Source organism: Megalopta genalis, unplaced genomic scaffold, assembly GCF_051020955.1.
Source record: "Megalopta genalis isolate 19385.01 unplaced genomic scaffold, iyMegGena1_principal scaffold0026, whole genome shotgun sequence".
Classification (NCBI taxonomy): Eukaryota; Metazoa; Arthropoda; class Insecta; order Hymenoptera; family Halictidae; genus Megalopta; species Megalopta genalis.
The window spans coordinates 2,216,408-2,237,606 of NW_027476096.1; the positions used below are offsets into that span (position 1 = coordinate 2,216,408).

Consider the following 21,199-nt stretch of genomic DNA (forward strand, 5'->3'; position numbering starts at 1 on the left):
TCAAAATACATGGTACAAACAGAAACCTATAAATAGCTAGACCTCAAACAAAACGCGAAGATAGACCATAAAAGAGTTAAGATTCAACTAAGAAAACAATACGAAACATGATTAAAACAAATACTCACTTCAAAATTAAATAGCAAAAACACATATAAAACAGTAAATACATATGCAACGCCAGTCTTAACATACTCGTTCGGAATAATAAAATGTATATATAGACACACACAGTCGTAGAAGAACTCAATAGAATCACCAGACAACCACGACGAAATAAAAGAACCGCTACCCAAACGCATGTACACAGAGACTCTATCTACATACCTAAATAAATGGGAGGCAAGGGAGTAATAGACTTTAAATTACTACACGAAAAACAAATAACAATACTTAGACAATATGTATCGCATAGTTTGGGCAAATTTTATTTCAAATAGTAATAAAAAAATAATTATTAGAAATCATTTACTTCTGACGGTTATTTGAAAATAAAAATAGTATTGGTCAATTTGAGAAAGAGTTAACATTTTCAAATTATCCGATTTATGTATATTGCACTTATCTTTCTGATTGACAGATCGATCACAATTGTAGACAATATCGATCTACCCGTGGCAAGAAATATTTTCGAGAAACCTTATAATTTTCAGTATATTAAGAAAATATTGCACACTGCTGTTCACCAAAAGTCGAGTCAGAGGCGAGTTTTCGTCGAGTATCACGGCCAGGCCCGACCATAAATACAAGTCGACTCACACAAGATCGTACACCACTTGAAGTACTGTTCCAGTTCTGTACTGTTCTATATTTTTAATTTGACAGGGCTGTAAAATAAGTATCAACCTTTTTTCATCCTACGATCTTATTTTTAAAAAAGAGGTTTAAATTTTTCTCATTAATAAACAGTTTTTTTATCGATCTGTTTATTGTAATTTGTTGACATGTAATTAATGAGTAATTTTTTTTTTACTTTAGAGAGAAGTAATTAATTTTTTTCCAATCTTCCATATAATTATTTTCAATTTCCCACGCATAAGCAATAAACTGACAAGAATATTGTTCAAGTAAAAGTTACTCATTCTTTATATGACAACAAATTGCTATAAAAACTTGATAAGGACATATTTACTGTATAGAAAATTTAAGATTATCTAAACTTTTTTTTATGAAATTGTATTCTTTTCATTAATTGATACATCATCATATGAGCTAGCAGTATTTTTGACAAAAATTTTAGGACTTATTAATCTCGTCCGTCTGGCACAATTTTCTTTGACATTTTACCGACATCGGATGGAAAACGAATGGCATAGCGTTTGGGGCTTTCCAAGCAGAGCTGTACCCTTCTCAAATGACATTGAGGAGATGCGAAACGCTATCAAACTTGTTTGTTTGGCCTACTCCCCTTCCCGATTAGCCTATGCCGACGCAATGAAAACGCATATTTACCAGGATCGGCTCATTCGGTGGGCGGCGTCGTGCGGTAAAGACAAGCGGCAAAAGCCAACCCAATGGAAATGAGCCTTTACAAAATCTGCCTGTTTTTGGTAATCAAATAGTGGTGGCATTTTATAAAAGTGGCATTCATAAAAGTAAAGTTTATATAACCTTGACTAATGACTATAAACAGACTTACAATAAATTGTAAACATTAATAAATCGTAAACCATGCCATAACCATCGTTTCAGAGAAGTAACGTTATCTTCCACACACGCGCGCGCGGGTGTACACACACACAATGAATTTCTTAAACTTAGTGATTGAAATCACCTAAGGGCCCGGTATCGGGACCCGGAGTTGATCGTCGCGCTGCAGTTGTGCGAACGGACATTAGACAAACCAAATTAGAAATATTTTCGACCGGCAGGTGGCACACGCATATGTTTCTGTGATCACGGGTATCGGTAAAAATGTAACGGAAGAGAGAAAGCAAGCTAAAAGAGAAGGATAGCGACTAAACATGGTTGCCACATTTCATTCCTCGCCGCAATGTTGCCATGTCGTCAAAACCGTTTCACAAACTGAGTTTCATGAAACTGATTCCTGCTTCATGAGCCCGTTCTGCCGCGCGCTAGGTTACTAGACCAGGGGAAGGTGGCGTGCGGGGCAGTCGTGAGCGGCGCGGCAGTTGCAGCAAGAACGCTCGTCGAATACTGTAAATATCTGAACAATAATAAAGAAATGGACATTTCTACAACCGAAGCCCCCCAGCTTAGACTTTTCTGAATCGAAATATCCAACTCCCGAACTGCTCACTCGAATATTGACACGTCCATCTTACTTGATACGAACAGTTGTCACGAAGATATTCTGCCGCGCGCTAGGTTACTAGACCAGGGGAAGGTGGCGTGCGGAAGTAAAATAAATAACAGGAATGATAAAAATGATTTTTTATTTATTCAGTACCATTTAAAATTAACCCCAGAAACGTATTAACACGGGCGTGCAAAACCGGCCAAAATGTGCAGACCCGTATATATACGGTCGGCGTCGCAACTTATGTCGCTAAAATGTTCAGATTCGAATATATCCGGGCATTAAAAATAACTTAATAAAAACCAAGGAAAACATTCAATTTATTGATATTCATCGTGTAATTCTGTATTGTAAGCTGTAAAGTTTGTTTATTTGGGATTATAAAATATGGCCTTTTAGGGTGACACTTATAAGCATCTCTGACCTGGTAATTGTTTCTATCTATCTATATCCATTATCGCGTATCTAATTAGCGTTGGCACTTTTGTGAGTTTTGTTATGACTAATTTATTTATTACTCTCCACTTATCTCCGATCTCTTTTTATTTTTTGCTTATTCAGGAATAAAATATGCACTTTTAGGATGGCACTTATGAACATTTAGTGTATTATTCGTGAGCAAGTCGTGAAGTAAAGTAGACGTTATCAAAGTGAATTTATTCAAAGACAATTGTTTTTTATTTTTTACAAATATTATTAGTGTCAACATATAAAAACGTTTTGTTTTATGTTATACGTAAAATAGATAACAGGATTGATAAAAATGATGTTTTATTTATTCAGTACCATTTAAAATTAATAAAAGTTAACAATATATTTGTTTCCTCTCCCTCTCCCTCCTCTTCCTCCTCTGCCTCCTCTTCCTCCTCTCCCTCCTCTTCCTTTTCTTTTTTCCCCCCTCTTCTGGGGGCCATACATGGTTTTTTTCAGGAGCTTCTTCAGCTCTCTCTGAAACGTATAAGTATATATTATTATTATTATTTGTTATTATACATATTACTATATTATATTATATTATATTATATATAAAAGTATTTTTCATTTACTTACATTCGCCGCTACAAGGTTTGCCAGGTTTGGCCTGGCCACCCCTCTGGCCAGTTGGCCCAGAATATTTCGCCATTGGGACTGTAACATAACAGCAGAATTAGAAGTATATATATTATGAATAAGCATTTCATCGTACATATATATTGCATATACCTACAGTTTTCCCGGCGTTGAATGCCAGAGCGACTTCTCTCCCTCCGGTCAAATGGAAGGTGGTTTCCGCCAACCGAGCCAATTTAGCCAGAACTGTCTTCATACTTGCCTGTAACATAGACGTGGAATTAGAAGTACATACATTATGAATAAGCATTTCATCGTACATATATATTGCATATACCTACAGTTTTCCCGGCGTTGAATGCCAGAGCGATTTCTTTCCTTCTGGCCAGAACATTGTCGGTCGTTCCCTCAACCGCATTGGCGCTGTCAATGGTAGCATCGCAAGCACACCTCACTGCCGATCCGCGTGAACATCATCTGCAACATGCAAGGAAAAATTCGCACACTAAGTGTGCAACCTGACATTGCGTGGGTACGCTCGAGCGAATCTAATGACTCGCGAGCTAAGATCTTTTTTAAATTTCCTTCGCTGAAATGTGGTATCCCGCTATTGCACCAATACCGGACAAGGAGTCATACCTTCCAGTATGGTACGATCTCTTCATCCAGCTGCCGTCAGCCACGATGGGGATGAAAGGGATACCGGAAACTGAAACGTCGCCTCTTCGGACGGCTAATTGTTTCTCCTCTTCTGCCGCTGCTAGCATTTCTGCTTCAGCAAGACTTAACAAATCTTCAACAATGTCGTCATGACGTCTTCGATATTCCATCCTTGATATGTATGGAATGTTCATTGTTGCAAACATTTCTTCCATCTTTGCGTAACCACCTCCAGAAGTGATTGTAGCGAGGGTCGTAGTATAATTCAAGTCCATTGTTTTGTTGTCTGCCGTTTGACTGTGCACTTCCGCTTCATATTGGCACATCTTGCACTTCAGAGTTATCGTTGCTAACAATCCCGAGCGCTTCATCCCGATCACTTGCAAATGTTACGTGGTGCATTCGAACGTTGCCGAGTGGTACCCTATCAGTAGTACCTGCTCTACCACGAACCGGAAGTCCGTAATGGTTAATCCTTCCTCGATGATTGGCTGTGCACGTGATTGCTCTTGCGTTCCTGCCTCGATGATGAAATGGGGCATTTCTTGACTGACCTCCGCTGCTTCGATCTTCTCGGTGCGCATCTTCCTTGCCGCTGCAGCTTGTTGAGTTCTATAAATGCAAAATATACAAACAAAAATAAAGGTTTTTCAAATGAGTACTATACCGTTCGATCTAAATAGATTGATATTATTAATTAAATAATGTGAGCCAGTCACTGTGCCGTTGCAACCATTTCGAATCATAACCTGGAGTAAGCCGTTCAATCTTTCCATTTTAATTGAACACTTGCAAATGATAACGATGACAATACAAGTAGCAACGATTTGTTGCATAGCAATACGGCCCACCGGTCAACAAAAACCTAGCAGCGCAAAATTTCAACCCGGTTGCAAGCTGTGGTTATCTCTGACTATCACGAAGTAAAATAATATTAATGCGCCATTGGAGTTCAGTAATGATGTAGCACAAATCTAAGCTCAATCAAAATTTATTGTACGTATCTATTATTTAAAAAATATAATATTATATATTAGAGCTTAGACTTATATGTGGGATTAATTTATAATTGAGTTGAATATAATTTTTATTTTGATTTCGGTTCGAGAGATATGAAATTATCTAATTGAATAATTGAATTTGATTTCTAATATACAGTTACGATTGTAATAATATAATTTATTTTACTTAGGTTTATTTGATTGAATTATATTGAACTGTTAATTATGAATTAATTTGCTTTGTTGGAGTGAGAATATATATATTATTTTAATTGCGGCCAAAAAATTGGCTGCAAAATATTTTTCATACATACCATTTATGAATTCATCTAAAAATTTAAATATTTTTCATACGAGTGAAAAGTAGAGATTAATTTTTAATATTACATGAAAGTTTGAATAAGAAATATAAATTAAATAATGGTAAATTCAGTGCGCCAGCACCAACGGTTGAACTGCTGTTGTTCGTTAATTTTAAGAACTTTTAGGGGCTGCAGTTATCTCGATGGTAACTTTTAATAATTATCTAAGTTGAATAAATTTATGTGAACCGTACAAATTGCCCGTCACTTTCATTATAAATGGAATAAGTCGTAACGTTGTAAAAGTATGGGACAATGTTTTCATTAAAATTTTAGTTTAACAATAAGTGTTTCATTTACATTGAAAGGATTCTGAATGAGGAAAATTATATTATTTGCACAAATTATAAATATTATTGATTTCTTAATTTAATACATTTGAAAAAGGGAATTACATGATTATAAGTTATAGTATTTATTTACGAATAAATTTAATGATTTTAAAATGTGTGTGCGTGTGTTGTAGAAGAAGAAAGTAATATTAGTATAAGTAAAAGTGATTTTTTCGTACTTTTTGTATCAGGGTTAATTAAAATAAAGTTAGTGTTTTTAATTATCTCGAAAGTAAAAGAATTAATTTAATATTTCTGTTATGTATCATAATAGTTATTAATAATGAATTGATGAGTTTATGTTGTTTATGTTGCATTGTTAGTTGTTACATTTTTTATTGGAATCTTTTTTTTTTCTTTTCTTTTTTACGGACATTATTATTTCATACTTTTAAATATATTTATTCATTTATCCTACATCAAATTGAATTGGTTAGTTTAGGGTATTCAATAATAATTGAAATAAATAATGGTTCATTGTCGTATAAAGTATTAAAGTCGTGTAAAGAATTAAGTTTAGATTTATGGTAATTGAAGATTTAAATTTTTACTAATATTAATCAATAAAATTAAATGATTTGTATTTCATAACAATTTTATTACTTTGTTGTAATATAATTTAACTTAACAGGATAAATTTATTTTAATACTAATTTAAAATTGGACTTTTAAAATTAGAATATTTAAATTTTCAGTAGTTTTAAGCAATAAAATTAAATATTTTGTATTATGATAATTAGACCGCATTTCCAATATTTTCACGTGGCCCGCAGGTGGTCTGGTCTGCCGATAGGACCCACGGTGGACAGTCGCATGAATTGGGGAAAACCGTAATTCGTTTTCTATGGCCATAAATCCGGTCGACGGGCTAACGATGCATACTGTCAATGTCGTGCTAAGAGAAAGAAACAGTTGTGCGTTTGTCGTAAATTATGTTGAGTGCGAGCAGCGATTGTGTCGCGCCTTCGACTGACGATATACACACGACCATGCACTCGAGGCCCCAATAGTGTTTGGTTTCCTGGATCGCAGACAAAATATATATATATTGCCGGGTAAGTGGCCGAGGACTGTCGCGTGGTTTTCCACAGATCAGTTTGTTTTTCCTTTAGAGAATCGCGGGCCTCGGGGCAGACCAGATTACTGCAGCCCCTAAAAATTCAACGAATGCCCCGAGGCCCGCGAATATCTGCAGTGGGCCCTCACCGTGGGAGGGAATGAATTGTAGGACGCGGAAATTGTAACCTTCCCATCTGCGTGCCGTACGCGGCCGGGTCTCAAGGACCGCTCGTAAAAGCAACGAGTTCCAGATCCTCGGCCTTCTAATTTCTTTCTTTAGGGACACACGAAGGCAATCAGCTTTCTTTACGACAATAATCCTAAAATTTCCTTTCGACCCCATCTGTTCGTCAAACAATACGAACATCCGTCCATACAACCGGGAAAGCATTTGTACGTGACGAAGATCCCAAAAAAAGGAAGGGATATCTCGATGTCAGTGTTTTCGATGATACAGAAATTTACGTGAAATATAAATGACGTATAAATGACACTAATCAGCTACTTCGACCCGTTGATTTTGTTTTGCAACTTCATTCTAATGATTGAGTATGGACTACAGCATATGTCAATATCATAAAAATCCGAGCAATGGAAGTACAAAAGCGAAAAAGCGAAAAAATGTATTTCCAGCAGTAATGAGAACTTTTGCTCTTACCATATCGAAACATATTACCGAAATCATAGTAACGAAACAAAATGCTCACTTACCTCTCCTTCATAATTTTTCTTTTGCTGTATCTTGGTGTGGTCAAGGTCAGTTTTTTCGATGCACCCCCCTTCATACGTCTAAGCAATTGGGAAGAAACCACATCCTCCCAATTCATTGAATTCACAACCTTTGGCATCGTTTCGCTACACTTTTGAAATTGTTAAATTTATCTGTTTCTATTGTTTACAATGAAATGCAGTAGAATAATGCCGAATAGAGTAGAATATAAAAGTAGAATCAAAAAGAATAGAATTGAATAAAATAAAATTGAATGAAGTAGAATGAAATAGAATGAAATAGAAAAAATCTAAAACTATAAGAAATAATAATCGCGCGCTTTACACTCCTAGACCGTATCACTTGGAAAACAAATCACGACTGAACGCAACGTAAAAACGCAGATAACAGCTGAATGCGAGTCACGTTACGATACTACTAATACATGTAGCCTCATCGTCTACGAAAGTGTAAACAAATCATTTTCGAACTGCAAACAGCGGTAGCGGGAAATTCGAAATAGGGAAAGGAACCGTTGTGTGGGATCATGATTTGGACCAGGGTATGCTTGCGATGATACCATTGGACATTGCCATTGGCAGACAACCAATGATATTATTTGAACCATTGGCAGACAACCAATGACATTATTTGAACCATTGGCCTATCATGTAGTCCCATTTTGTAAATCCCCCCACCACAAACACGGCTCCGAGACCGACACTGGGCCTAACTTCGAGCTGCGAAGGGTCGCAGTTTCATTTAACGTTGAAGTCTTGAAGGAGTAGGACTAGGAAGTGACGAACACATTGCATGTAAGTACATACAATTTCTGTTACATAACCATGGTAACGAAGCCTCTCGCATTCGTAATTGTAGCGAAACAAATAAATCATTCCAAGAATGTAAAAAATCTTATATAATAAACAGATATATAAACTATGTATATATGGTATTATTTAAGAATACTAAATGCAAATTAGAAATGTGCGTATCCGCTTCCTGTTACTTGCCAAGCATGTTTTTGGACCGTTCGAAAATGTGCGGTCTTTGAGGGCGTGTCGAACGCGCAGAGCCCCATCCGCAATGTGTTAAAATCACTAGAACAAATTTCTACAAACGTTTACGCACATTTCTAACTTGCATTTAGTATTCTTAAATAATACCATATATACATAGTTTACATATCTGTTTATTATATAAGATTTTTTACATTCTTGGAATGATTCATTTGTTTCGCTACAATTACGAATGCGAGAGGCTTCGTTACCATGGTTGTGTAACAGAAATATTTTCGGCTGGTTGCTTGTTGCTGATTAAATAATATTATTTTTTTTTTTAGAACTATGGAAGTTACAAGTGAGATGGATAAAGTTACGGACACAGCAGCGGAGGAAACCTCCGCCACGGATAGAGCGACCGCGGCAGCGGAGACATCCTCCGCGCCGCCAACAGCCACCGCGGCAGCGGAGTCATCCTCCGCGCCGCCAACAGCCACTGCGGCAGCGGGGAATGCCGAGGAGTCGCCGGACTCTATTTTAGCGCGGCAGCGAGAAATCGCTGCCGCATACGAGTCCGGGAGGGCTGTAAGTATATGCAATATATGTGTACAAAACAGAATGTATATTTATAATATATACAGGGTGTCCCACAATTATTTTAACAGCCGAAAATGAGGGGTAGCTGAGGTCATTTGAAGTAACTTTTTCCTTTGCGAAAATGCAATCCGCGGCTTTGTTTACGAGTTATTAACGAAAAACACTGGCCAATGAGAGGTGACGGTGCGAGAGAGAGAGTCCGCGAGAGAGTACGCAGCACGAGGCTTTGACAGATGGTCGGGACGGACTCGAGCCACGTTCGAAGTATTGAACAAATCACGAAGCGAGAACTTTCCGGATTTTTTTTTTACTACGTAACAGTGATATTTTGAAGAAAAACGCTGTTCACCTTTACTTTAGAATGTCTGAAGAATATTTACTAATTTTTCGGACCCGAAATAATAAGTAATTTAACCGTGACGGCCGTTTTAATTTTCTAGTGTGCATGACACCTCGTGTGTAACATATGAAATTTTTAAGCAAGGTGTACAGTGAAGATTAACAAAGTACGTAAATGATATTTTACGTTAATGGTATTTTATTTAAATAATTCCGTGTCCGAACATAGTTCAACGAATGATTCGCAAAGCTAATTTAATAAATAATAATCGTGTTAAAGGATGTAAGGGATATGTTTGTTAGAGAAATATGAAGAATATTATCAACAAGAAACTCACCCATTTAGTTGTAAAATCCACTTCATGCACGGAAATGTGTGCAGGAGGATAGTGCATTGACCTCGTACAATGTATGATGAACTGCACAGCTGATCTGTATCCGACGGCGACGAACAGAAGGATATCTCCAGGCAGGCAATTTCAACGTTTACTTTCACTGCATTATCACTAAACACTGATCACTTATCAATAATATTTATGGACTAACTTTCCTGGGTTAATATGTATGGCCCTGAAAAGAGCCGATTGTTTTATGCGACGCGTTCGAAGTTCATATCGTTAAGAACACATACCGCGTTGACGGGATAAACTGCGGAAGACTAGCACGATGGCTGACAATGTTCGCGTTCGATGGAAAACAGTTGAAATTCGCTCGTAGGAGAACGAAACACAGTCGGCCATCGTGCCAGTCTTCTGCAGTTCATCTCGACAACGCGGTACATACGTGTCGTTAACAGTGAGAACTTCGAACGCGTCGCATAAAAAAATCGGCTCTTTTCAGAGCTATACATATTAACCCAGGAAAGTTGGTCCATAAATATTATTGATAAGTGATCAGTGTTTAGTGATAATGCAGTGAAAGTAAACGTTGAAATTGCCTGCCTGGAGATATCCTTCTGTTCGTCGCCGTCGGATACAGATCAGCTGTGCAGTTCATCATACATTGTACGAGGTCAATGCACTATCCTCCTGCACACATTTCCGTGCATGAAGTGGATTTTACAACTAAATGGGTGAGTTTCTTGTTGATAATATTCTTCATATTTCTCTAACAAACATATCCCTTACATCCTTTAACACGATTATTATTTATTAAATTAGCTTTGCGAATCATTCGTTGAACTATGTTCGGACACGGAATTATTTAAATAAAATACCATTAACGTAAAATATCATTTACGTACTTTGTTAATCTTCACTGTACACCTTGCTTAAAAATTTCATATGTTACACACGAGGTGTCATGCACACTAGAAAATTAAAACGGCCGTCACGGTTAAATTACTTATTATTTCGGGTCCGAAAAATTAGTAAATATTCTTCAGACATTCTAAAGTAAAGGTGAACAGCGTTTTTCTTCAAAATATCACTGTTACGTAGTAAAAAAAAAATCCGGAAAGTTCTCGCTTCGTGATTTGTTCAATACTTCGAACGTGGCTCGAGTCCGTCCCGACCATCTGTCAAAGCCTCGTGCTGCGTACTCTCTCGCGGACTCTCTCTCTCGCACCGTCACCTCTCATTGGCCAGTGTTTTTCGTTAATAACTCGTAAACAAAGCCGCGGATCGCATTTTCGCAAAGGAAAAAGTTACTTCAAATGACCTCAGCTACCCCTCATTTTCGGCTGTTAAAATAATTGTGGGACACCCTGTATACTTCTAATTCTGCTGTTATGTTACAGTCCCAATGGCGAAATATTCTGGGCCAACTGGCCAGAGGGGTGGCCAGGCCAAACCTGGCAAACCTGGTGGTGGCAAATGTAAGTAAATGAAAAATACTTTTATATATAATATAATATAGTAATATGTATAATAACAAATAATAATAATAATATATACTTATATGTTGCAGAGAGAGCTGAAGAAGCTGCTCAAAAAAAATATATATGGCCCCCAGAAGAGGGGGGAAAAAAGAAAAGGAAGTGGAGGAAGAGGAGGGAGAGGAGGAAGAGGAGGAAGAAGAGGACGAGGAGGGGGGAGTTCCAAGTATATTTTTAATTTTTATTAATAAAAGGATCGTTTTCACCATATCTGCTGTTTATTTTATTTACGAATTGCTCCATCGCCATCACTTTTTTCCTGATTTCCTATAACACTGTCCGACAAAATCAAACTTTTTTTCTGGGTTCCTATAGTCATTATGAAATTCTTGTAGAGCTTCACTCACTGAACAAGAATCCGAAAACCGAATTGTTCCATCACCCTCAGTTTTTTAAATAAATGAACTTTTGTAAAAACCCAAAATTTTCGATACAAATGAGGTATTGCATGAAAAGTACACACGGTAGAAAGTTCTAATTGGTGTTAAAAAATAGAGGAGAGTTTCCCGAATATAGTGGCAGGCAATTTATTAATTGTTTTCGGTCCTAAATAGCAATAAATTAATGTCAAAGTTTAAAAAAGTGTCGCAGAGTGAGCAGTTTCTGCGCAATATTTTTGTATTTTTACGAAAAGCTTTTGTTCGGCACGAAAACTCTACCCAGGATCGGATTCTGTAGACATTTCTGAAGAAGAAACGGCCCGGTAAAAGTGTCGGAACGATATACATTTCGAGTAGATCGAGAAGATGTTCGACGGCAACATGTACACGACGTTTTGCCGCCATGTGCTTCGTTGCTCGCTTCTCTCTGTCCGACAGGGCCGAAGCTATGGGTAATCAACACCGATGGAGGGATCCAATGGGGCACCCACTTTTCGTAAACAATATTTGAATTCTTTTTAGTACTTCAAGGGAGAGGAGGGAGAGGAGGAAGAGGAGGCAGAGGAGGAAGAGGAGGGAGAGGGAGAGGAAACAAATATATTGTTAACTTTTATTAATTTTAAATGGTACTGAATAAATAAAACATCATTTTTATCAATCCTGTTATCTATTTTACGTATAACATAAAACAAAACGTTTTTATATGTTGACACTAATAATATTTGTAAAAAATAAAAAACAATTGTCTTTGAATAAATTCACTTTGATAACGTCTACTTTACTTCACGACTTGCTCACGAATAATACACTAAATGTTCATAAGTGCCATCCTAAAAGTGCATATTTTATTCCTGAATAAGCAAAAAATAGAAAGAGATCGGCGATAAGTGGAGAGTAATAAATAAATTAGTCATAACAAAACTCACAAAAGTGCCAACGCTAATTAGATACGCAATAATGGATATAGATAGATAGAAACAATTACCAGGTCAGAGATGCTTATAAGTGTCACCCTAAAAGGCCATATTTTATAATCCCAAATAAACAAACTTTACAGCTTACAATACAGAATTACACGATGAATATCAATAAATTGAATGTTTTCCTTGGTTTTTATTAAGTTATTTTTAATGCCCGGATATATTCGAATCTGAACATTTTAGCGACATAAGTTGCGACGCCGACCGTATATATTATACGGGTCTGCACATTTTGGCCGGTTTTGCACGCCCGTGTTAATACGTTTCTGGGGCTAATTTTAAATGGTACTGAATAAATAAAAAATCATTTTTATCATTCCTGTTATTTATTTTACTTCCGCACGCCACCTTCCCCTGGTCTAGTAACCTAGCGCGCGGCAGAATATCTTCGTGACAACTGTTCGTATCAAGTAAGATGGACGTGTCAATATTCGAGTGAGCAGTTCGGGAGTTGGATATTTCGATTCAGAAAAGTCTAAGCTGGGGGGCTTCGGTTGTAGAAATGTCCATTTCTTTATTATTGTTCAGATATTTACAGTATTCGACGAGCGTTCTTGCTGCAACTGCCGCGCCGCTCACGACTGCCCCGCACGCCACCTTCCCCTGGTCTAGTAACCTAGCGCGCGGCAGAACGGGCTCATGAAGCAGGAATCAGTTTCATGAAACTCAGTTTGTGAAACGGTTTTGACGACATGGCAACATTGCGGCGAGAAATGAAATGTGGCAACCATGTTTAGTCGTCTTTTGATTCAAAATATTTTGGATGGAAGTGTAAAACTATGTAATTTGTCGATCTGTATTATCGACTATAAGTAACTATAGTTACCGGCAAGCTCGCTGTGGTGCATCTTTTGGTTGGAAGAGAACTGTGACGCTAGTAGTGAAGAATGTCGGAAGCTCGAGATGGTGTTTCCGATACACAATTCACAACAAAGTAACCGTGTGTCTTAATTAACTAAGTAATCTACTGAAAATACACTCCACTGCCTTTGTACATGCCTTATCTCGGGGTCTTCGGATGTGAATTTTCGATTCGAGCTCTATATCTCTCGATATTTATGAAAAACTGTTAGCGGCGGCCATCTTATGTCGTCTTGCTCGTGAATTGACACCACTCTGGCCGAATATTGCAAATATCTCCGCAATAACTGCAAAACGGATATTTCTACATCCGAAGCACCCCAGTTTAGTCTTTTGGGAATCTAAATTTTCCACTTACGAACTGCACATTTCGATATTAAAGCGTCAGATTTACTTGATAGAAACCTGCTTCTCTGAACCAACTAATGTTTTCTTCTGACATTTTTTTTTCTATCATAAAAAACAAGCGAAATATTTTAGATGCTCGAGTTAGGCGAGACACCCTGTATATCATGGTTTTGACTTTATCTAAGTTATTTCTGCATGGAATGTAATGAATTTGAATGAGATTTATTATATTTAAGATATTGTCAAGTTCTCCCAACAAAATTAAGTTCTTTAGTCCAGTCAGTATATATCATTATCTATTTGCTTAATCTGAATAAACTTCTTGGCGACTTGTGCGTATGTTATATTTGTGTTATGACTTGTTTGACTTGATATTTGATTTTGTTGTTGCTTTATCTTTATAGAATTTTGAGTTTATTTTAAGTTAGTTGTGTGATTATGTTGCGGTGGGGTTTGAGAATGTATTTGTAGTAGGCTTTTATGGGTGATGTTTTGTTTTTTTCTTGTTGGGAAGGCTAACAATGCTGGGCATTGGCTGTAATTTGCTGGATGGTCTCCCCTGCAATTTGTACAGGTGGGGCTGCCGTGTCTCTCGATATTTGGCATGTCTAGTCTCGTGGTTCTGTCCACATTTATGGCATTTGTAGTTCTTGTTACAATTTGTCGAGGATTTGTCTGGCATCTTTAGCATTGAATTACCGCTTTTTTAAATCGTATTTTCCCAATAAATTTTTATGTTAAATATGTACTTGTCTGTGTTTATTTGAGGTAGTGTGGTTCCCAGGGGAAAATTTATTTTATAAATTAGGTATTTATTAGTGCTAGGGATTTGCGTACATATGATGGGGTTTAGACTTTGTGTAGTAATTTCCGTAATTATTGTTTGAACTGGATAACTTGGGAGTCTTTTTAAGACTACTGCCACTGCTTTTTTATTTTGTAGAAAATATGTGTGGAATTGGATGATTTCTTTCCGACGGTCTTCCTTAAATTGCTTGAAGTTGGTGGATTCCTAGTGAAATTGAATTTTGACCGTATTGTTTGTAATTTTGGCATGGAAGTTTGTGGAGTATACTAGCGCCACTGTTCTTTTCCGATCAACAGACAAGATCATCCGTGACTGCAATTAGCTACAGTCAGTAATACAGGCTTAAGTAATACAGAGAAGTCACTTATGTATTATTTGTTCTATATTTCTATTTAAAGTATTTCAGAATATGCTTTAATTAAAGCAATTTGTGGTTAACAAAAGATACATTGCTGAATGAAAACATTGTTTATTGTCCATGAATACCAGTGGCAGATTAACCCCCGAAAGAAGTGTCGAAATTGGCAAAATGTGTATCTTATGTTCACTTTTTCGAAACGAAAGAGATATGGAATACAAGATGCAACGAACTGTCAATCATGAGATCACAAAAACTCGTCACTTTGTTTCATACCGATCTTCGTGAATCGATGTTCTGCTGCTATTACCCTCGCTTACTACGTGTAATATACAATTACGGAATAAAGTATTCGTACACCTTTTAAAACACTGTAAGTTTTTTAAAATTGGACTAAACGATTTGAACCTTTTTTTAGATGATAGAAAATGACTAAAGTGCTATTTTCTAATTTTGTTATTACTTAAAATGACAAAATAAATAAAAAAGCACATGATCTTGAACATTTTTATCTGAATTTATAACGAAAATTTGTGATGTCGGTAACATTTATGCATGGTGAAAGTTTCATCGAAATCGATTGACGTTGCTAAAAGTTGCAAACAATTAAAAATCGCAAAAATCACAGTTTTATCCCGATTTTTGACACTTTAGATCAATAAGTGTAAGAAATCTGCAGTTTCTTAAATCTTTTCACGCTTGTAACTTGGCTTTGCGATAACCGATTTCAATAAAACATTCAGTATGCATATATGTTACCGAGTCATGTACTTTATGGTAGAGCTATGTGCCCTGGATCTTTGAGTGGATCACGGAACTGCGAACCGGTCAAGTTGAATTTGGTGTGAACCAACTGACTCGCTCTAGCCGTAATGACAGAGAGAGGCTATAGTATAGTCGTATTGTTTAAACTAAACACTATATCGCGGAAAGTAACCGTAAGGACAATTTAGTCTATCCGTAGAGTAGGCTAATTGTACCGTACTTCGTAGTATTATTTTACTGGGCGCGATTTATAGATTACCCATACACAAAGTTGGATCAAGGCTCGGACAGAGTAAAAACAAGGTCGACTCGAGGTAAAAATGTAGACTGCTTTTATTTTGTACAGAGGGTCCTTACATAAGTTTGTCTTATCGTGCTGTTTTTGGTGGTCTGAGGGATGAGTCGATCGGGTTAGTCATGGTTCAAGGATGAGGTTATCGGGTGTGTCATGGTACAAAGGGCCAGATAGATGAGAAAGGTATGTTATGCAGATTTGTCATGGATGAAGTGGCTAGATGCGTCACAAGTGCATATGGTGTGTACCTGTTACCCGCATCGGTAAAACAGATTATGAGAAAATGTGTGGTCGGGCGGCCAGAATAGCTCGATTAGATAAAACAGTCGTCCGACATGCCGAAAATCACAGGTTTGAATCCCGGGCCCGATCTTTCCGAACGGTCGACTTTTCCTGTCATTTTCTACAAATTTCAGAAGTGGGATTAATGGCCCATGTATCCCTGACGCGTTTTGACAATTTAAGATTCAGATTTCGGACAAAATAAGTGTCGGAAATAGTCGCCGAGCTGTGATAGAAAAAGCGCGAACATGTTAATAAAGTTTAATTATGTATGCAATTAGACGTCTAAAGGGCGCCTTAAAAACGTCCATAAGACGTCTTGATTTGTAACACAGAAGCTTTCGATATTAATCCTTTTGTTGTTCAACCCTAAATTGTTGAAGTTGAGGTCATCTAAAGGCCATAATACAGCAGGTCGTTGAATTCTTTTTTTCATCACCAATAACCCTACGAAGTCAAAAGTGCAAGGTGCCATTTAGAAAAGTCAAGCTGACCTTGACTCAGTAGAAAAACAATAGTTTCTGAAATTTATTATTTTTCAACATGTAGCCGACTAAATACTGATTAATTTTCATTCGACACATTTTGCTTGTCAAAATGTAGAAAGTGCTTGAAAAATCGTGGCAACAGATATGTGCCACATCCTGTATAATAAATCATTTTTTAATATACCAAATAAGAAACAATTTAACGAATATACACGACATGTAGAGAGAAATAGAGTTTCTTATGTACCCCATCTTGTAGCCGTCTGTAACATGCAGTCCTGTGTTTAATAAAGACAGAAACAAATTAAATAGGTGCCGCTTACCTGTTAACATATTCCATTCAATTTGATAAACTATACGTAAATAAATTTTATAATACAATATTATAGCACTGACCAGATTTTTATACATTTTTTAATTCTTGCTAAAAAATTCTTGTAATAGAAACTATTTTAAATCTTACATTTTTATCAGTTTTCTATGGTTCTTCATTTGAACTCATTTGTTAGAATATATGTACTTTGCGATTGTTATATTCTAGTGATGATTCAAACCAATTTCGTTCATTTCAAGAACTTAACAAAACAATTTTTATTCGTACACTTTTCATTCACTTTTAGACCATGAGCAAAAACATTCGTAATAAATATTCGTAAATATTGCGCTCAGAAACGTAAGCTTAAAAGGAAGCGCTTGGAAGATGCAAAAAAAATTGTCTATAGCAGCGTTTTTAAATAAAACTAATGATAATGCTAAGGAGAAAATAAATGAAAAAGAAGATTTGGTAACTATGGAAAGTTACAAGCAGACGGTGAAGAAAAAAGAAAGAAGGAGGAAGAAGATAACTGCGAAAGAAAAGAAGAAATTTTTCAGCAGACTCAATCAGAAATTTGTTTACCCACATTTTCAGAAAACGGTTTTCCTAGTGACATAGCCCTTTGGCCTAAATTGATATCTGATAATATGATTAATTATTTCATAAATAACATACCGACTCATATCGGAAATATTGATAATCTAAAAATTCAGTATTCAGATAAAAATATAATTTACTTTAGATGTCTGTCAGAAGCTAATTTTGACTGCATAAAAGCAAATGGGGCAAAACAGATGAGGGAGTGATTATTTTACTTGGAAACATCTAAATGTTTTTCTAGATTTATCCTAGATCTCAAAATTGAGAATTTGAAGAATATATACCATATAAAGATATTGATACAGAACTGTTTCAATGCATGCAACCTTCGTCTGTTCCACAAACCTAGCGCATGACAGAATTTCCTAGCGACCATGGTTCAAGAGAACTAGAATGGACACTTCAATATCGAAGTGTGCAGTTCAGGAGTGGAACATTTAGGTTTCCAAATGCCTAAGCTACGTAGCTATGGTCTCCGAAATGTGTATTTTTAAGTCATTGTTGAGATATTTAAGATATTCGGCCAGCTTAGCATCTGTCACAGTCGCGCCGCTTCCTAAGCAAGCGTGACGTCACGATACGTTTTACCAATACTGGCGCTTCACTATCGAAGTAAACAGATCGGGAATGGTAAATTCTATTTCTTACAAGTCTAAGCTATGTCACTTTGCTCTTCGAAATGTCCACATTTATGCCATTGTGGAAATATTTTCAATATTCGGCAGCATACTGCTTGTCACGATGTACAGTAAATTCTCTGTAATTGTCCCTCAGCTTGTAAACAAAAATGGACAATTCAGAAAGAGGAGATAGGATTATTCGAGCCTTGCAGTTCGTTTTTATAGTTGTTGACCAACCGTTAACATTATAATCGTTACGAAGATTTTGATATATCACGTATTCCACAGTTTTATATTGTGGGTAGGAAAGGGTTCGATTCTATTGCGATATTGACTCTTTGCGATATTGATCATCTCCGTATTTGCTCTGGTAAAATTTCTAAACAACCCTGATTAATAAACCAACGTCGACGAGTCCATTCCAAATATCCTTCAAACAATTCCTTAATTTACGATGGTCTCTATTTACTATTGAGGACTCGGAAAAAAGACTCTACTAAACATGCGACAACAAAGTCTGGAAATCATCAACTCAAAAATAGCTTCGTCGAACGAGAGTCGTAAATTACGTTGGTCGTTTGCACGAAAGAAAAACTTTCTCTTGTGCGTGCGACCGGATGCTACAATATCTTGATTTTCGTATCCTTAGTTAAATAATCGCTTCTTTAAATGTAAAACTGTTTAATATTACATAATATACTTACTGAGTAGACAAAATCAAGTATATATATATAACTTATGAAGAAAATGTCGAAAGTTTGGTTTTTATTATTTGCGATATTGTCCCACTCCTACAAAAAATCTGACAAAAATTGACAACACTGCTTTTGATATTTTCCTTCAATAGAATTTAAATGGCGAGAGCAACATTTTTTGTTTTCGAGAAATCTGTAATTTTTTCATTTTTTCAACCACGTTTTACAACCGAAAAATCTAAAAAAAATTTCTAACATGCGGCCTATTATCCAAAATAGGTCAGATTTTGTTCAAGATATTAAGAAGCCACCGAGAGGGGAAATGGACAGAAAGGCGCGTGATATAATTTACCCTGTAACTACCCTTTCGAAAAAGCTAGAGTGTTGAAATTTTTTATAGATGGGTTTTTCTTGGTCACCTATCGAATGGTGTAATGTGTGTTGAAAAACCGCAAAGAGCAGATTTGACCATTTTATCCGTTTGTATATTCCTTTGTATAAAGACAAAATCTTGGTTGTAATATTAAGTATATAAAAATTACGTTAATTTTAAAACGTTTCATCTTTTTGTCCGACAGTGTAGGTATAAGCACCGCGAAGGTATAAACTGTAGATTAAGCTCGAGTATTCCGAATCGAATAAAGCTATTTATTAATACCGTTTGCAGGGTCGTATACCTTCATTCGAGTCTCCCCGTACCCGGCCAACCGACTATACCAGCGCTTTCCCAAACAAGCATTGCACCTATCAATGACAGAACCTATTAATAATATTCTAACATTAAAATTGGGAATAGTACAAACGTGTAATGAAATGACAGACGTACAACGTCAATCGGCTACTCGTTCTGTCATTGATAGGTGGAATACTTGTTTCCAAGTTGGAGGTAGTCATTTGGAACAACATATGTAAATAATTAGTTATCTTTAGCAATACATACAACAACTTTCTTCAGTAATATACGTGATCGATAAAACTGAATTATTATTTCGATAGCGTACATTGCTTATTGTAAGTCCTACAAGTCGACAATTTTGGTTATTGATATAAGGATTAAAATATGATGCTGTACTAAATATTGCTTCAAATACTGAACCAAATTCTGATCGTGAAAAATCGCGGAAAACGCGAATTAATAGAACTGAGGCTGCAGGATGTTTGTATCCCCAAAGAAGAAAAGTGCATAATATACCATAATATCATGAGCGGTGATACACACACACACACACGCGCGCGCGCGCACACACAAGTACATATCGTTTTTGTTTTAACGTCTATACATATATTTTATACATACATCTACACGGATTTCAATAATTTTAATTCTCTTTTTAGTAAATAACGTAGATTTAGAACAGCAACTACAAGCAGTGCAGGATAAGTTACGATACTTAATACCTGCAAGATAACACTCTGCACAGAGTTTTTCCCAGTGTTTTTAATTAAATTTGAATTCTGCAAAACTAGAATTATTGCAGCAACAACAGCAACCGCAACCACAACAGTATCCACAATTGCTACAGCTGGAGAAAGAATGAACCATGGAAATGGTGCACCAGCCTCCACGTGAGTTATACTTTAGCATTTCACAAAAAATTACATGAAAGATATTGTAGTAGAAACAACAAATAAATGTCTGCATTTACTTTTTATACTTTCATAAATTATCTCTGCATTTATTTTTTATAAATTACTATATCAATAAATCTCTGAATTTAATTTTTGTACCTCACTATTTCAGTTTCAATAGATAATAAATAATACATAACAATAACATTCTTTTTGTATCTAGAAACATCTGTCGGAAGAAAAAGATAGCTTCACATGAGGTTTTAGCAGAAGAGCAGTACGAAGAGGAGGAGACAACTACTTTGTAATAATAAATAAAAGATACATAAACAAGAATAATATACTAATAATTAAAATTAACATTTATACTAGAAAAATTAAAACGGGAACTGAAACTTGAAATGTAACTTAACTTTACATATATTATACATTTGTGTTTATTAAGTAGAAAATAAAATAATAATAAATATCTTAATCACTTGGTATATCCAAATTCTGGAAATTGCCAACATGTGCTTTCTGCTTCATTCATTCAATTCTGCTTTCATGATAATTTAAAAGATTACAAACTAAGTTCAAATATTCACT

General features: G+C 36.1%; 2 protein-coding genes and 2 long non-coding RNA genes across 9 annotated transcripts; 2 read left to right on the forward strand and 2 right to left on the reverse strand.

The window, feature by feature from the left end:
* Window positions 1-403: 403 nt before the first annotated feature.
* On the reverse strand, window positions 404-1,909 carry LOC143260937 (uncharacterized). Its single transcript, XR_013035212.1, has 2 exons — window positions 1,640-1,909; window positions 404-827 (listed from the first exon to the last, which is right to left on the reverse strand). It is a non-coding gene; the product is annotated as an uncharacterized LOC143260937 (long non-coding RNA).
* Window positions 1,910-2,891: 982 nt separating this feature from the next.
* On the reverse strand, window positions 2,892-7,809 carry LOC143260936 (uncharacterized). 5 transcript variants are annotated; one of them, XM_076527549.1, is made up of 6 exons: window positions 7,436-7,809; window positions 3,950-4,582; window positions 3,648-3,787; window positions 3,468-3,572; window positions 3,311-3,388; window positions 2,892-3,208 (listed from the first exon to the last, which is right to left on the reverse strand). In XM_076527549.1, the coding sequence occupies exons 4-6, from the start codon at window positions 3,564-3,566 to the stop codon at window positions 3,056-3,058; spliced, it is 330 nt and encodes a 109-aa protein (XP_076383664.1). In that variant the 5' UTR covers window positions 3,567-3,572; window positions 3,648-3,787; window positions 3,950-4,582; window positions 7,436-7,809; the 3' UTR covers window positions 2,892-3,055. The 5 variants fall into 5 exon arrangements, with proteins under 5 accessions (XP_076383664.1, XP_076383663.1, XP_076383660.1 ...); XM_076527548.1 differs by having other exon boundaries at window positions 3,652-3,787; window positions 7,436-7,803; XM_076527545.1 differs by having other exon boundaries at window positions 3,652-4,582; window positions 7,436-7,808.
* Window positions 7,810-7,829: 20 nt separating this feature from the next.
* Window positions 7,830-11,456, forward strand: LOC143260935 (uncharacterized). The gene is made up of 4 exons (XM_076527544.1): window positions 7,830-8,248; window positions 8,776-9,019; window positions 11,109-11,186; window positions 11,279-11,456. The coding sequence occupies exons 2-4, from the start codon at window positions 8,780-8,782 to the stop codon at window positions 11,432-11,434; spliced, it is 474 nt and encodes a 157-aa protein (XP_076383659.1). The 5' UTR covers window positions 7,830-8,248; window positions 8,776-8,779; the 3' UTR covers window positions 11,435-11,456.
* Window positions 11,457-19,521: 8,065 nt separating this feature from the next.
* Window positions 19,522-21,086, forward strand: LOC117224443 (uncharacterized). 2 transcript variants are annotated; one of them, XR_004491232.2, is made up of 4 exons: window positions 19,522-19,950; window positions 20,039-20,291; window positions 20,378-20,608; window positions 20,835-21,086. It is a non-coding gene; the product is annotated as an uncharacterized LOC117224443 (long non-coding RNA). The 2 variants fall into 2 exon arrangements; XR_004491231.2 differs by having other exon boundaries at window positions 19,533-20,291.
* Window positions 21,087-21,199: the final 113 nt, after the last annotated feature.

Coding starts and splice junctions, on each gene's coding strand:
- LOC143260935 (XM_076527544.1), top strand. CDS start 8,780: ATGGAAGTTACAAGTGAGATGGATAAAGTTACGGACACAGCAGCGGAG. Junction 9,020..11,108: donor CATACGAGTCCGGGAGGGCT/GTAAGTATATGC, acceptor GTTATGTTACAG/TCCCAATGGCGAAATATTCT. Junction 11,187..11,278: donor CAAACCTGGTGGTGGCAAAT/GTAAGTAAATGA, acceptor TATATGTTGCAG/AGAGAGCTGAAGAAGCTGCT.
- LOC143260936 (XM_076527545.1), bottom strand. CDS start 4,341: ATGAAGCGCTCGGGATTGTTAGCAACGATAACTCTGAAGTGCAAGATG.